The sequence below is a fragment of the Podarcis liolepis genome (genome assembly GCF_965112155.1).
Source record: "Podarcis liolepis genome assembly, chromosome: 2".
Taxonomy (NCBI): domain Eukaryota; kingdom Metazoa; phylum Chordata; class Lepidosauria; order Squamata; family Lacertidae; genus Podarcis; species Podarcis liolepis.
The window spans coordinates 49,164,057-49,180,345 of record NC_139555.1 but is presented as its reverse complement, the minus strand read 5'-3'; the positions used below and the strand labels follow the sequence as shown (position 1 = coordinate 49,180,345).

The window sequence follows — 16,289 nt, the reverse complement described above, 5'->3', positions numbered from 1 at the left end:
CTTGCTTACACACATCCCATTCTGAGTCCACGGTATTTTGCATTTTAATCCTTTTAACCCTTCATGCAAGGGCTATAAAAATTAGAACAAAGTGCATTTTGTAGGTCCTATTGATACTCTCTGCTGAAATGGAAAAGAGAGTGCCTCAGACGTCTATATCCTGACTCTCAGTCTGTTATTAGTCAGGGGAAGAGGCTGAGGGTTTTACACAGCAGCGTTAGCTAGTGTGTGGTTGTGGATCTGTACATAAGTATGTTTACTTCAAAGATCAAAAGAACTATATATAGTAGATAGTGTTTAGATTTGTCGTGTGTCTGGAGACAGTAAACACTTTGTTACTGTGAACTGTATGGGAGAGGAATCTGGAACAGGCTGTTCCATTGGGAGCAGGAAATCTCTGAAGACTCTGCTAGGGCTCCGCATACTCTGCTGATACATCACCCTGGTTGAGGTGTGGTGGACTACCAAATGACACCCACAAGTCACCAACACCGTTGTGTGCTGATAATGGGCCCTACCAGCCCCCTTATGCTGCTCACCACCTTCTAGTTCTGCTTAGTAGGTGTCCTTTGCACTCCTTTTTCTGTCCAGTCCTCTCCCTTGCCAGCACCCTCTGAACCTCTCTTGCCAAGGGCACCCAGAGAAGTGCCCTGGATGATTCTCTTGCTGTATGAGTAGGTTCACATTGGAAGAGGCGTTCCAACAAATACTGGGATCCTGAATGGTATAAAGATTAAAGCTCCTCATGTTATGAAAGGCTACATTCCATCTGAAGTTTGGCTTGGCTTTTAGATTTCTAGCTGGTAGGGAAGCCAGACAGAAGATAACCCACTGACTGTGCCACTCTCAAGCATTTTTATACAATCAGTTTCAACAAATACATAAACTCACGTGATAATCTGATCGGGAACTGGCTTATTTTTGAACTGAGGGTGTTCTTCCAAAACTGGTTGAACTGTGAAGCATTGTACATCTAAGATCACACTGGTTAAGGACAAAAACATCACAGCATATCCTGCTAAGCTTTGTAAGCAGATATGAGTAGCTTGGAAACAAAAAACACGGGGTATTGGGGAGTTGACAGTAGTTGCTGTTTTAATAAATAGTTTTATTAAAATTTAGGTTCAAAAATATTACATGACTTTTAAGGTGTCCAAAATATATTGAGCCAACATGTCCTGCTTAAAGCGATTTAACCAACACTTTCAACTTAGCTTGGTAGCTAATTGGCAGCCATTGAGTTTCTTTCAGCAGTAGTGTAACGTGGTGGTGGCAGTCTGCCCTGGTGAGCAGTTCAGCCTCTGCATTTTGCACTAAATTCAGCCTGTGGGCCAACCTCAAGGAACAGTGGTCAGGCTATCCTGGCTGTAGATGCCTTACAAGTTGAAGCTGGTAAGGTCACTGGGGCCTCTGATGACAAAGATAGAATCAGAAGCCTTTCAAAGGGCATATGACCCCAACCCAAGCAGGTAATCAATTAATTATCAAGACTAGGTCCTCTGTTTTGCCAGGGTTAGACCCAATTTATTGGACCTCATTCTAGTCCACCACTAAGTACAGTGGTGCCCCGCAAGACAAATGCCTCGCAAGACGGAAAACCCGCTAGACGAAAGGGTTTTCCATTTTTGAGCTGCTTTGCAAGACGAATTTCCCTATGGGCTTGCTTCGCAAGACGAAAACGTCTTGCGAGTGTTCCGTTTTTCCCCGCTCCCCCCCTTTTCCTAAGCCGCTAATAGCCTTTTAGCCGCTAAGCCTTTAATAGCCGCTAAACCGCTAATAGCGCTAAGCCGCTAATAGGGTTGCTTCGCAAGACGAAAAAACCGCTAGATGAAGAGACTCGCGGAACAGATTATTTTCGTCTTGCGAGGCACCACTGTACAGGCACTGGTCTAGGCCTTGCATGGTCTCCCCTGAAACAGATGTTACAGAGAAAAAGAGGTGGCATCTCACCCAGATCTCATAATGACTACTCTCAATGGCTTCATATAGCTGTTAAACAGCACTAAGGACCAGATGGCATCCTGTGGTATTGCACAGCAAAAGTAACAAGGGCCCCCAAATAATCACCCAGTGCTATTATTTGAAACTGAACTTGGAGATACAATCAAAAGCATTTTAAAACAGTGCTGTCAAAACGTCTCTCACTGACTCAGTTCATAAAGATGATAATGATGACAATTTGTACCCTGCCCATCTGACTGGGTTGCCCCAGCCACTCTGAGCAGCTCAATAGTATCAAAAACCACAGAGACGTCAAATAAAAACATCAAGGTCACACTCTGCTTAACGGTCTCCTTATCCTTATCTTAAATTTATCCATCAGGGAGACCAAGGTTCATAGTAGAACCAGGACTGAAATGAGTCAAGATAATCAGTTTCATCCAAGACTGCTTGCAAGTGTCCTACCATTCAGTCACTTTATGAATGACTAAAAAGGAAGCTTCCTACATCTTACATCTTTGAGTGGAAAGCACTGCAGCATAATATAGAAATCAAACAAGGAACATTTGTTTGGTTACTAAAATTGAGTTTCAAAATTGCGCCCTACAGGTAGGAAATGTCTCTTTTTAAAAGGTGATTGTGTATGTGTGATAGCTTCCTTTCCCAGAATAGGAAGCCAGAAGAAAGGAAAGGTGAAGGGTGAATGGAAAACAGAAAGAGCTTGGTTCTTAAGTGCTTTTAGCTTGAGTGTTGGGCCTGAGAAATGGAGACACATGATATTTTGACAAGCTGTTATAAAACATTCCTATAAAAGACAGGCTTAAGGCTTTTAAAGCTTTCTAAGCCCTCCTTACAGTATGAACATGGTCTTGTCAAATCATGATCCAAAAATACCACCCTATTGAATAAACAGTGTCATGCTTAGAAATAAAATCACCACAACCTTTCACTTCAAAAGAACAAATACAACTAATGCATTCAATGTTGCAACATGCTGAGAAAATAGCTAAAGTGAGTGTATTGTGTTTAAATTTGTTGGAAGCCACCCAGAGTGGCTGGGCGGCATATTATTATTATTATTATTATTATTATTATTATTATTATTATTATTAGCATTAGCATTAGCATTAAGAAAGCTCTGAACCAGGGTTGGGGAACTTGTGGCCCTCCAGATGTTGGCGTAAGGTTAGGGATGATGGGATTTATAGTTCAACAACCTGTAGAGCAGGCTTCCTCAACCTCGGCCCTCCAGATGTTTTTGAGACTACAATTCCCATCATCCCTGACTACTGGTCCTGCTAGCTAGGGATCATGGGAGTTGTAGGCCAAAAACATCTGGAGGGCCAAGGTTGAGGAAGCCTACTGTAGAGGGTGCTAGGTTACCCATCCCTGCTCTAAATGACTGCTTTTCCTTCAATGGGAGGGTGATGCTTTGCTCTACCTCTTGCTGTTCAGGGCATTCAGACAGGCATTTCTGTGAGGCCATTCAGATACTGCCTGATGTGTCCCAGTGACGCTTTTGATATTCCTTCCTGATAGACTTGATGGCAGCTGTTTTATGGCACTTTTTGTTTTAAATGTTTTATATCTTAGTTTACCAACCACTGTTGGAGTTAAGAGTGCCACTGTGGCAGAGGTTTAAAAATAAACAAAAAGGAATTACTGTGGTGCTAAAACTTGCATTGTCAGTATACAGCTTTGTACCTGAGGGTGATGGTGGTCTAATGAAGAAACAAACCGCTCTCTGACTTTGTGAATGATCCTTAAACATTCTATGGACTTAGGTGTGCCACTGTGGTCAAATTTGTATTATTTCTGTGACATATGCATAGAGCGGGATATACTGCTAACAAGAACTATGTGCAAAATTATTTTAAGTAGTTTCGTTGATGCATTTTGCAGTAGTGGACACAGTATTGACATGACGTACACCACTCTCTGCCTGCACAAAGCACAACTGTGATATGACAGCTGTTCCATATATGCCTTTAAACCATAACTGTTTCTCATCCTGTCAACATCTCTTCCCTCTTAGGCTGGAGATGGACAGTAATTTTTCAGCATATTAAAGTTGTATGTGAAAGACATTGTGGTTTGTGGCATCTATGTATGCTCACCTGTGGTAATTATGTTCAAATGAAGGTTCATAGTTCAGTAGCAGAGGTCCCCAGCATCTCCAACTAAAGCAGGGATTGAGCACATTCAATCCTCTAGCTATTGGGCTCCAACTCCCATCAGCCCCAGCCAGTATGGCTAATGATGAGGGATGATGGGAGTTGGAGTCCAATAACTCAAGGGCCAGAAGTTACCCATCCTGGAGTTTAAAGATCAAGAATACCTTTGCTAATCACAGTCGACAATGTTGAGTTAGATGGACCAACTGTCTAAGTCACCATAAGACAACTTCATTTTTCAGGGTTCTATAGTAGGTTTAAAAAGTGTATGTACACTGAGGAAAATAATAGTGTTATTATAGCACTTTCAACTCTTAAATGTAATTTTTTGTCTTCAGCATTGAACTATGCAATCCGGTATAATATAAAGAAGTGAGAAATGAATGCATCCCACATTGTGTTTCATTGAGGATTCTGATATGCACTTAGCACAAATGGCAGATTTATCTTTATGGAGAAAGACCCTATTTCAATTTTAGAATGTGCAATTTGCTTCCTCCTCTCTCCTATCCTCTCATGCAAATATATTTTCTTCTGCCTCCCTTCCCATAGTTTGCTTATATCTATAGTTATAATTATAGATAAACACAAGTATCTGCAACTGTCTCTCAAGTGATGTTGGTTAACTCAAACATTTTCTAAAAAATAAATACATAATTAAAAAGAAAGGTGAAGATCACTGTGGCCAACTGGAAAAGAGCTGCTGAACCCAATAGATGCGTACTTACAAAAGCAAGGATACTCACGTAGCCTACAAGAGAGTACATTAAATACTTCAGAAAACCTAAAATAAATATAGCATTACACATTTAGTAAATTGTGCCAGTTACCGAGTGCTCATAGAGCCACAAGCAAGCAGAGTTTCTTGGAAAATGTGAATGTCTATTTGTATACTCCATATATTTCCAATGTATATGTAAAACACTTTAGGAGTTTATCTTCAAAAAGCATACCTAAAACACTGAGAATTTCGGTATTGCTTTCTCTAGACTTCCATCTAACACTAGGCATCTCTTTCCCCTTTATTAATAACTATAGATTATTAATAAGGATTATAAGGATACATTGGCCTGTGGAGTTTTTGATGTTCTCTCCAGGGGGTGCAGTAGTAGTCATTTTTTCAGCATTTGGAAAGTGGCTGATCAGCTGCGCTTGAAAATCTTCCCTCCGCTCATATTCTTTGCCACGATAGATGAACACTTTGTTCTGCAAGAAAAGTTTAGATGACTTTTGAGACTACAAACTTGTAGATAATATTGCTATGCATTAGAACATTACTTACTCTTTTCCTCTTAGCACTAGTGAATGCAGGCTGCATATGCAACACTGTCTTCTTAACATCAGCAATATTTCAAGGTCATCATTTGCAACACATTATATGTGAGGGCCAATTAAAAAAGGTGAATAATAATAATAATAATAAAATGTTATTTATATCCTGCCCTCCCCAGCCGAAGCCGGGCTCAGAGCGGCTAACAACAATAGAGCCTTGCCATTCTTTAAAGAAGCAAAAAGTCCATTTATTATGGACCACTGCTCCTTACCCACACAATTCTCCTGTAGGTTGATAGGCTGGGTAGGGACATCTAGTATTCTTCAGTGTATCTCAGGCTATGGCTGCGTTGCTAATCAGTTTTTGAAGGGTGAGGAAGCGGAAATTGTCTTTGTGGATTAGCAGCATTTGAAAGTTTAAGCTATTAACAGCAACAGGAATCATAAAAACTGTAGTAAAGGCACAACTGTTTTATGAGATTTCACCTATACAAATTACAAATATAAATGGAAGCGCACTAGATGTAATAGTCATTAGATTTCCTGTTTCATTCTCTGGGCTATTTGTATTACTGTTATTATTGTTCATTAGGAAGTGTTCCAGCTATAAACCATTCCTTAATTATGATTGTCTTGTAAAAATCCAGAACATTCCCTTATCACCACTATAAGCCTCTTCTAACCTTGAAAGCAGCAGGAAAAAGAACAGAATGCAATAAATCACATTTCTTTCTGAAAATGTGACACTCACTATTGTTACAAATGACACTTCAGATGGCTGCAAGAGAAATCCTGTGCATTGCAGAGTCAAATGAAGATAAATCTCTCCTGCAGTAAATAACTCCATTTTCACTGGCAGAATATTGGTGTTCCTTAGGGCTATGTACAAACAGTTATTAAAGATAAAGTACACAAAGCAGATGCATTTACCCTTAGAAAGGTGGGGAACCCTTGGCCGTAATATCCAACAGCAAAGTAGTCTGGTTTAGGCCTCAGAATTTTCATAATATTTTCATAGAACTTTGCTTGCTGCCTCTGAAAGTAAAGACACAGATAGGTTCCTTTAGCATCACAGTAAAAAGAAACTAGTTAACATCACTTTCATTAAGTATGCAATTATGCTTTACATAGCTTCCTTGAGCATTGGTATATTAGTACATTTGCATATTACTATGAAAAGAAAAACAACTATTCACCCCACCCAGCGAATTATTTAAAAAATTCTAGAAGAGAGAAAAAATCTGATGCCTGAAGTGAATAAAATCTGAAGATTTAGAGGACACTTGACCAGAAAGAAATTCATGTGCCTTCCAGCTTGATGAAGATTTCCTGGCTACATCATAGCTACCCTCCTACAACTTACAGAATGTCATAGCAGGCCCACTCCTCTCTCCAATCAACTTACAATAGGAAAAGAAAGCAAAGATCATTTTTATAAGTGTTCTTGATTTACTTTTATTAAGCAGCTTAATACAGATTGACAAACACCACCTAAGTAAGTTTACACATGCACTTTCATCACTCAGCAAATGCAAAACACACTTCAGGATTTGCATATATGGAGCAGCAACGAGGAATCAAATACCACAGACAGCACTTTTATTTCACTTGACATCACATATTAAACTGCAAGTCTTTGAACATTGAGTATTTCAGCAGTATGTATGAATCAACACGATTAATGCCGGCCATCGGATCTACATAAAGGTTTTAAAAAGAAATACAAAATTACAAGTAACTGGATATTTTTGGAGAGTGGCATTCCTACCAGGTTCTGGCTGAGAAGTTCATAATCAAAAATTTCCATTTCATACTGTTCTGCCAGCTCTTTGCACAAGGATATTGCTTCTTCCCACATCTGCAACACAACAGGACATTCAGAAGCATGGTCACAAGATCACAAAAATAAATAATGCTTTCAATCATCACCAAGTATGGCGATCTTAGTGATGCTTCCAGAGAGTAATACTGGGTGACTGTGCTGTTTGTCCACAATGCTATTTCATATCTATATGAAGCTGCTTGGAGTGATCTTTAGTAGATTTGGGCAAGGTGTCACCAGTATGATTCTTGATTTCTTGATTTCTTTGTGAAATCTGAAATGAGAGTTCCTGCATATTCTAAAATGGTGCCAGGATGAAGTCATGGGTTCAATTAGTGCTAATAAGGTTCAATTAGTGCTAATAAGGTTGGATGGTTTTCAGATATGTTGTTGTATATAAGATCATAATAGGGTTGCATTTTCTCTGAAGGAAGAGGTGCATAGTTAGGGGTGCTGCTCTCACAAGAGCCCCAGCTGATCTCAGTGGCTTGGAGAACACATTACCAACTTTAGCTGGTACACCAACTTTGGACTTCTGTGGACAAGAATAGTCTTGCCAAAGTGATTCATACATTGGTAAACTCACTGTTAGGCTACTGTAATGCACTCGGTTCAGAAGCTGCAGCTCATGCAAAATACAGCTGTTGTGGTGCTTGGTGGGGCATCCAGCTTTCCACATATTACCCCAGTGTTGAAAGATCTGCACGCTGCTCAGCTTTTTGTGGTACAATCACATTTTGTTTTCATCTAGTCCTTACAAAATTCTATTGAATATTGAACTACTTAGAGATTTTTATTACATTAAGTTGAATACATTTTTATGAACAAAATAATATATATATCTAAAACGCCACTAATTAAGGATATGTGTAAAATGAAGTATTAGAGGCAAATGTATCTGAAACACAAAAGACTAATGTGCAAAAATAAAAGTGTAAAATTATTAAAAGAAAGGTGCATGGACCATTAAAAGAAGAGCACAAGTAGGGCAGCTTTTATCTTTGAATACCAGAAGAATGCCACTTCTGCTACTAGAGGCATTTGCTTTGAGCCAATATTTTTAAATGTACCTTTCCAAATGTATTATATTTAAGTGCCATAAAGGGCACCTAAATTAATCTTGCCTACTTTATACCATCTGTCTTTTAAGTTATGCATACCTGCTTGCTAAGATGCACAAAAATATAACGCTAGAAATTCAAGACATAGCTCATTTATTTCTGATAGAAGATGTATGATTTTTGGGGCAACGAGTATCAAACAACTACACACACCTTCTGATAAAAACAGGCTAATGTTAATCTTAACATGTGACATTTCATACATACAAATCTCAAAATTTATTATTTTATTATTGTGGGAAGTCTTCCCTAGGTTCTTGCTGTGTCAGTGCAAACTCAATGCAGTAAACCAGGTCTACGCTAAATTAGATCAGGTTCACCTTTGTGCAAACATGCCCTTATATTAAAATCTTCTTTTTAAGACAAGGACACCAGATATTATCCAGATAACATCTACAAATCTCAACTTTTCCTCCACTGTATAATAGTGACTGTTTATGTACACACACTGGCCTTCTCCACATCTTTGCCACATTTCATGTTGCCATGACAAAAAGTAAATGTTCTGGAGAAGAAACCTTCACAATGCTATCACCAAATTCCAAGACCTTTTGAACTATTGCCACGGCTAAATGGAAGATGTCAGTTGCACAGGGTAGAATTTACTACAGCCTAGTGCCTTCCTAGGAGATAAATACGCCTTCTGAAAGAAAGCCTTTAAGTTCTCCAGTGATTTCAATGCAAACATCTGCTCTTTACAGATAAAAACTGCTTTACTATTGACCTCAAAATATGATAGATCAAAGCCTAGATGGCTTTAGCAGTGTCACATAGACCTTAACGTGTTGGCTTGATCTCAATACATAATCTATGTGTTGCCTCAATCATAGCAACACCTTGCTAATGGAAAGGTCACCTTGCTAATGGAAACTTGTATACACTTGTAAAAAATAAATCTATGCACAAACACTATGTTTGTACCACCAGTAAGACTAAAAGCAATATATTTCATGATGTATGCAAAATGGAAAGAATGTTTACAAGTGGATACGTATATTAGCCCATCACACTATTTAAAAAACAACTGGTGAGCTTTATACAGTATTGTAGAACAAAATTAAAAGCCATTGTCTAAAGCTCTTCAGGAAATAATAGTAATAATAATAATAATAATAATAATAATAATAATAATAATAATAATACCTTTCCCTTGTCAAAGTATTCTATTATCATCTCATACAAGTGTTCTTTCAGGTGCCGATGAGTTTGTGAACTCTGAAATTCTGTTTGCATGACTTGGGGAGTGCACTGTTCATCAGACCACTGAGGAGGAGGAGGAGGAGGAGAGAAAAGAAGAAGAAAATACATAATTGCCATCTGTCTATAATTTAGGAGCTGGAGTGATACAAACAAAGCAGTCTTTTGTACTGTAGTTGAGTACAAAATACATGCACTGAACATGGGCCCAGTCCTTGTCCAATCACTCACTGTGTGCATTTCAATGTAAAACAACACCAGTGATATGCATGTTGATTCTGATGGCAAATTTGCACATGCACATTTATATCTCGGTAGAAAAAGTGTTGTATCTCCTTTGGAAAACTTTTTTTAAAACTAATTTTTATTAAAGATTTTCTTCGGTTACAAAAGTATGTGCATTGTCTCTACTTTTGGGTCGTAGAGTCTTTTCTACAAATCAGTTAAGTTCAATGTGAGACATTAATGCTGTATACCAGGGGTCAGCAAACTTTTCTAGCAGGGGCCTGGTCCACTGTCCCTCAGACCTTGTGGGGGGCTGGACTATATTTTGAAGGAAAAAAATGAACAAATTCCTATGCCCCACAAATAACCCAGAGATGCATTTTAAATAAAAGGACACATTCTATTCATGTAAAAACATGCTGATTCACAGACTGTCCGGATTGAGAAGGCGATTGGGCTGGATCTGGCCCCCGGGCCTTAGTTTGCCTACCCATGCTGTATACAGTATAAGGCCGGGGGAAGATGAAAGAGCGCGGGATTTAAATGTGCTTCAGTGCTCTCCCATTTCAAACTTTGTTAGGGGTGCTAGTGGAAAAGGGCCAATGGTTTACAGTTGTCTTGATAGTCCCCTGTTTGTAGGCCCCATGAAATGTATCAAATGTTAGTCTCAGCCACAGTAGACCAACTGAAATTCATAACATTACTTACTTTCAGAAGTGAAGCATGCAGCAGAAGAGTATAGGCTGCCTCAGTGTAGTTCTCACAGTCTAAATGAAGATCCCGAAGTTTATACAAGTACCTGTTAGTGGATGAAGCGAGTGAGTGAGACAGAACAAAAGAAAAGTTAATGAAGAGTTGGCAAGATGAGCAGGACTGCCACCATTCAAATCTGGGACGTATAATAATAAATTAATGTATTAAAACTGAGTTCAGACTAATAGAACTTTAAAAATGCTTAATGTCTGGCCGGATCAAATGTTATATTTCTGACTGCCTTCATTATGAAGCAAAGCTTGACAATGTGAAGGCACGAAAGCTAACATACAAATGAGAACATAATGAGTGCTTTGAAGACCACTCCCACTGACTTTTGCTGCATTACAAAAAAGAGAAATGAGGGAGCCTCACATCCTTAATTATTCTCCTTTCACCACTTTGCTTCTGTCTATACTGAAAACAGGCTTAAAACCAGAGTTGGTGCTGATGCTTTCTTGTAGTCCATGAAAGGAGCTACATATATCTTCTGTCAGTTGCAGCTGACATTATCCAAATTCACAGAGACACAAAAGGCTTGCTAAATATCCATATCCTTATACTGTATTCATATAAGGGAAGAAGCAACATGCCCTGATAAGAAGATAGGCAAGTTTCATGAAGAAGCTGATGTAACATGTTGGAATTCAAAATTTTAAGAGGCGTGCATATTCAAAAGAAGGGTTATTTTTTGTGGGGCAGGGAGGAAACAGTTCTTGCATTGTATTTTTATTGTTCCAAGAGAAAGAAAATGAACATCAGAACTGAAAGCACAGGTAAACTGCATGCACTGCACATCTCCAAGTTCACATTGCAGGTACGATCCATCTTGACAAACTGCCTGTCCTAATATACTAGTTTGAAAGATGCTTGTTGGCCTGCTTTATAAAATCCTAAGTTTGCCTATGAGTTGAAAATAGGGAGTGAGGAAGGGAGAAACAACTTGCATGTTTCTAGCAGGGTTTAAAATGCTGACTGTTGCCTATGGATTTACAGATGCAATTTAATGGCTTTACAAATCTAATGTGCCTATTTATCATCATCACACACATACTCACAATATACATCGTATAAAAAAGCTGTTTCTGCAAAGATATCTTCGACTTCCGATCTAATTCCAAATGTAGTGCTCCATGTGCAAGACACTACAGCAGCAGCACACCCCACAGAGCAGGTCTTTATTTACAGATTTTTGTCTAATGCAAAACAATCAGGATTGATTCCATCTGCCAACTTGGAATGTGTCATCTACTTTGCTTCAAATTTCAGCTCCCGTTACATAACTTTTAGAGAGAGAAAGCCAGGCACCTGATTGGTTCACTCAAATGAAATACCAGGGTGAGGTGGGGAATTAAAGTTATATGTATGGCATGGCTTAGTTGCAGAAGGCTCAAGCAAAATTTATACAGGACTGGATGAGCCTCAGACATTGCAAAGTTGAGGGGGATGGAGTGCTATCAGTTATGTACCACAATTACATATAACTTCCTGTAGATTATGTGAGGAAAAGCAATAGCAGTATCTCCAATAACAACAAAACCAGCCGAATGATCACCATACCTTATATACATCTCTTCACGGTTAATCTCCTTGTAGAAATTCTAGGGAAGGAAAATGAATGAAATCTGATCACCTTTGCACACAGAAATCATGGTTAGTTTCATTCAGGGAATCACTTTGCCTTTATGTCATATTTCATCACTAAAATTTCAAGGCTTTAATTAGCACTAACATGAATATGCATTACTTATGCACTGCCTCTAATTGAAACCAGAATTCATACAATAATCGGTAATGTACTGTCCCAATCTAGGGTCATAACATATTTCCCCACAACAGTTCTGCTGAAATGATATTTTGAAACCATTAGCGTGAAAATCTTTTGAGATCATGACAGCAATTGTTGATGAAAAGTTTTTGCTTGAGAAAAGTAAGAATCAGGCCTTCTATTTGCCCAGTAATGTAACATGAATTCTAATGTACTGTATATGTTCTTGCTGGCACTGACAGTTTTTCATAGGTAGCCAATGGGACTATTTTTGATCAAATACACAAACTGTGACATACATTCGAAGACAGAAAACAGGGTGGATAAGTTAGGCAGCTCAGAATGGCCAGTACCCTTGCAGGTACAGCAAATGTTGCCTTTCTCTGTAAGATGTGGCTTAGTTAAAGTGCTGAGCATTATGATTGCTCAGTTGGTTAGATTGTGGTGCTGATAATGCCAAGGTTGCAAGTTCGATCCCTGTATGGGGCAGCTGCATATTCCTGCATTGCAGGGGGCTGTACTAGATTATCCTCAGGGTCCCTTCCAACTCTACAATTCTATGATTTCTATGCTCTATAACCATATGTTGTTTTCTATGATGTATACAGCAGTAAGAGACAGTAGTAGTGTAGATAAGCTGTGAATCAGAAAGTACCTGGTTCATTCAAGTTTTACCTCAGGCATGAGTACACTAGGTGTGAATCTACCCTCTACGCCTCAGTGTCCCATCAACAGGATAAAGGGAATTGTATTGACCTACCTTACTGGGCTATTGTAAGAATTACCGGTACTGATCTAATATAGTACCCCAAAGGTACTATATAAATGTTGTTGTTGTTGTTGAGCATATTGGCTTGCTGCTCCCTTAGTTAGCAGCCCAATTTTATTTTTTGGGAATACATGGAGTGTTCTCTTAATGCTTTTTGGATAGAAGTTTCTATCTAACATTATAAAATTTAGACTTGATAACTTATTTTTCCCTTCCAGGTCTATGATAATATGAGGATACAGTATAGCTTACATTTCCTTTCTATGGTTACTCCCTTCAGTCATTACTATGGGCCACCTTCAAAACAGATCAAGCATTTGCAGATTTTGTAGATTGCTCACAACTTCAAAACATTTCCCCACCATGCTAGTGTATGGATTTCTTGATTTACTATCTGAAGAACGTCTTCAAACAACCCTTCAGTACACTACATACCAACAAATTCACAGTGCAGCTCATGCGGTTGTTCTTGCTTTCATCATTCATCACAGCACGGTAATCCAACAGCTTTTCCAAAAGGCCTTTGACTAGGCTTACAAACGTTTCAACTGCCTTGGCAATCTTGGCATAACTTGAGGAACACTCGGTGAGACTGAAAATAAAGAAGACAGTATGAGAACCAGCATGTTGGAGAAGACACACTGGTGGATGTTCCTCTTGGCAATAAGAAGGGAGGGGAGATGGGGAGAGAGGGGAGCAGTGAATAAAATCATTTGACTGCAAGTCTGGGATTATACCTCTATAAATATGATACTCTAGGCACTGTTGTCCAGAACCCTACTATTCTACACACACGTGTACATTGCTCCCAGAATGGGTTTTGCAGGTCTGCTATGTTTTTCCAAAGTAAAGCTTCTGGCTGCTAGTTTAAGTTAAAAGCCCAGGAATAAAAGAAATCAAGCAGTTTAGATTTACCCATCTGGGAAATGTGTGCTCACACCACCTCCACAGCCCAACCTGATGGCTATTTCCCTACTTCTGGTATTTGGTTATATGCCCCCTTGCTACCCAATAAGCAAATCTTATTGATAATTCATTCTGATTTACTAGCACAAAGCTTAAGCAGAGGTTAGATTGCATATGGTCTTTATTGATCATTCATTCTGATTTGTTTGAATGCCCTGCAACCATCTTGATTTGCTTGCAGGTGTTTATACATCTTCCCATTAGTGATTTGTTCATTCCACACTTTCTCTATGCATTTCCCTGTCACTTTCCAAACTGCAAAAAGGCCATTTCTTTTTTTAAGAACCGCTCATAGGTCCTTATAATATCAGTGGAAACAGTTGGTCTTGGCGAGTATTAACCGCTTCCAATTTTAACCTGAAGATTGCCACTTGTCCAATTTTAATTTTAATTGTTTGAATTCATTGCGGGATGTATCTTAATTGATTGATCACTTGTATTATGCATATTGTCTTATTTATATGATGTTAGCCGCCCTGAGCCCAACTTTGGCTGGGGAAGGCGGGATACAAATAAAATTTATTATTATTATTATTATTATTATTATTGGATTTGTTGCACTAGCATAACAGAGCCACTTCAACTGCACAAAACCCAACATTCCAGTATGCACTTAAATCCCTCCAGCAAGATAGTGACAGACTGTTTCTCAGGCATGGCAGAGCTGGTCAAATACTGCCATGTTACCCAACTTGTGCACGTCTGTGATTATGTGCTCGAAATACTGTGTGAACTAGAAGTACATGCATACACTACAGTGAACCCATGGTGGCAGCAGTCAGTTATGCCATGGTCATACAAATTGTTGTAATCCTCTGTGCATAAGTACTTCCAGTTCACAAAAGTACTTGCTGTCCTTGATCAGGTGTGCAGAAGGTCTGCGGCAGTTGCAAATGAATTTAATATGATCATTTGGAGGAAATCTCATGGGGGTGTTTTGCCCATCCTGCCAGTCCTATCCTGCCTTTTCACTACCATTTCAGTGAAAAAATGCACTGAAAAGATAGGATAGCTGCTTCTGTACAGCAGGGTAATTTTCAGTCTTGAGTCATTGAATGTGTGACACTACAGTGCTGCCTGAATGTATTTTCTTCATGTCTTCTGGCTTTGCTTTAATGTGAGGCAGGGGATTCATGGGCTCTGACAAAGTGAGAGGCTGGTGATGTTTCTTTTTGCACCATTATAGTCACATCCTGTTAAAGCATCCTGTCTTCCTACATTCTGATCTAGCTTTTAAGTGACTGCAGCAGCAACTAACCAAGTCCATTAAGGATTTTAAATCTGATAAATTATGGAAATTATGAGGGACACTGCATTGGAAAATAATGACAAGAAATTAGCAAATGCTCAGTTTCATTCTTCACCGTCTTAAAATGCAATTATCCTGCATGTCTTGAATTGTTGCTTTGCTGCAGTATGTACAGTTCTTGATTTCCCTGGGCTTCATTAGCAAATTCATTTAAATGCAAAGCTGTGTTGTAATGCACTAGTATATTTTACATATGCAAATTTATTTTGTAATTCATTGGCATTCTTTAGAAAATGCAATCTTGCATTTTCATTAGATATCGTGGCATGTTTTAATAGGTATTTAATGTTACCTCCAAAGAATAATCTAACTTTCAACCTAATATTTGGGCTTTCCATAAGGAATGCGAGGAGTTACTCTGTACACTGGGAATTTATTTATGCTTCCTTTCATAGTTCACTTGCACCTTGCTCTTCCATCAAAGGCAAAGGTGGGAAACCTGTGGTCTTTCAAATGTTGTTGGACTATAGTTCCCAACATCCTTCACCAGTGGCCATGCTGTCAGACTCCAATGACACAGCTACAGATTCAAACTCACTCCATGGTGACAGTGAAAAACAACCATGGTCAAATCCTAATTACCCTTTTGGCTCAATTTAAATTGATTTCTCCCTCCTAAGCATATTGAGTTTTCTTCTCCTTGAGAAAAGTTCCATAGAGGTGTAAACATATTTTTCCTTGCTCTCTGCAATCTAGCACACCAGGGACAGTGGACTATAGCATCTTTTCACTAAAACACTACATGCAGTGCTTTGATTCCTGTACAAAGGGCATATTTGACATGGAGGAACATTCTTCGTACTATCCTCAGCCTGTGTTCTGAAGTGACCCAGTGCCACATTCTTTTTTCCTAAGGTTATTTGATTGCAGTATTACTGTGTAGTGCAATCTATTAAATTTAAAACAGCATTTAACTTAATTTCTATTGTTTCCATCTTCACTGGTATCTCAGTTGAATAACTTCTGACCTCC

General features: G+C 38.8%; 1 protein-coding gene across 5 annotated transcripts in view; it reads right to left on the bottom strand.

Annotated features, from left to right (window-relative positions):
• Positions 1-16,289, bottom strand: part of DOCK2 (dedicator of cytokinesis 2) — a 266,689-nt gene that overhangs the window by 23,264 nt on the left and 227,136 nt on the right. For all 5 annotated transcript variants that reach the window (XM_083481684.1, XM_083481685.1, XM_083481687.1 and 2 more), the window contains 8 exons: positions 13,478-13,634; positions 12,066-12,106; positions 10,461-10,551; positions 9,474-9,593; positions 7,156-7,245; positions 6,318-6,422; positions 5,180-5,321; positions 892-973 (listed from right to left, as the gene is read on the bottom strand). In XM_083481684.1, the coding sequence (XP_083337810.1) occupies positions 892-973; positions 5,180-5,321; positions 6,318-6,422; positions 7,156-7,245; positions 9,474-9,593; positions 10,461-10,551; positions 12,066-12,106; positions 13,478-13,634 (828 nt within the window). The remainder of the gene's footprint in view (positions 1-891; positions 974-5,179; positions 5,322-6,317; positions 6,423-7,155; positions 7,246-9,473; positions 9,594-10,460; positions 10,552-12,065; positions 12,107-13,477; positions 13,635-16,289) is intronic.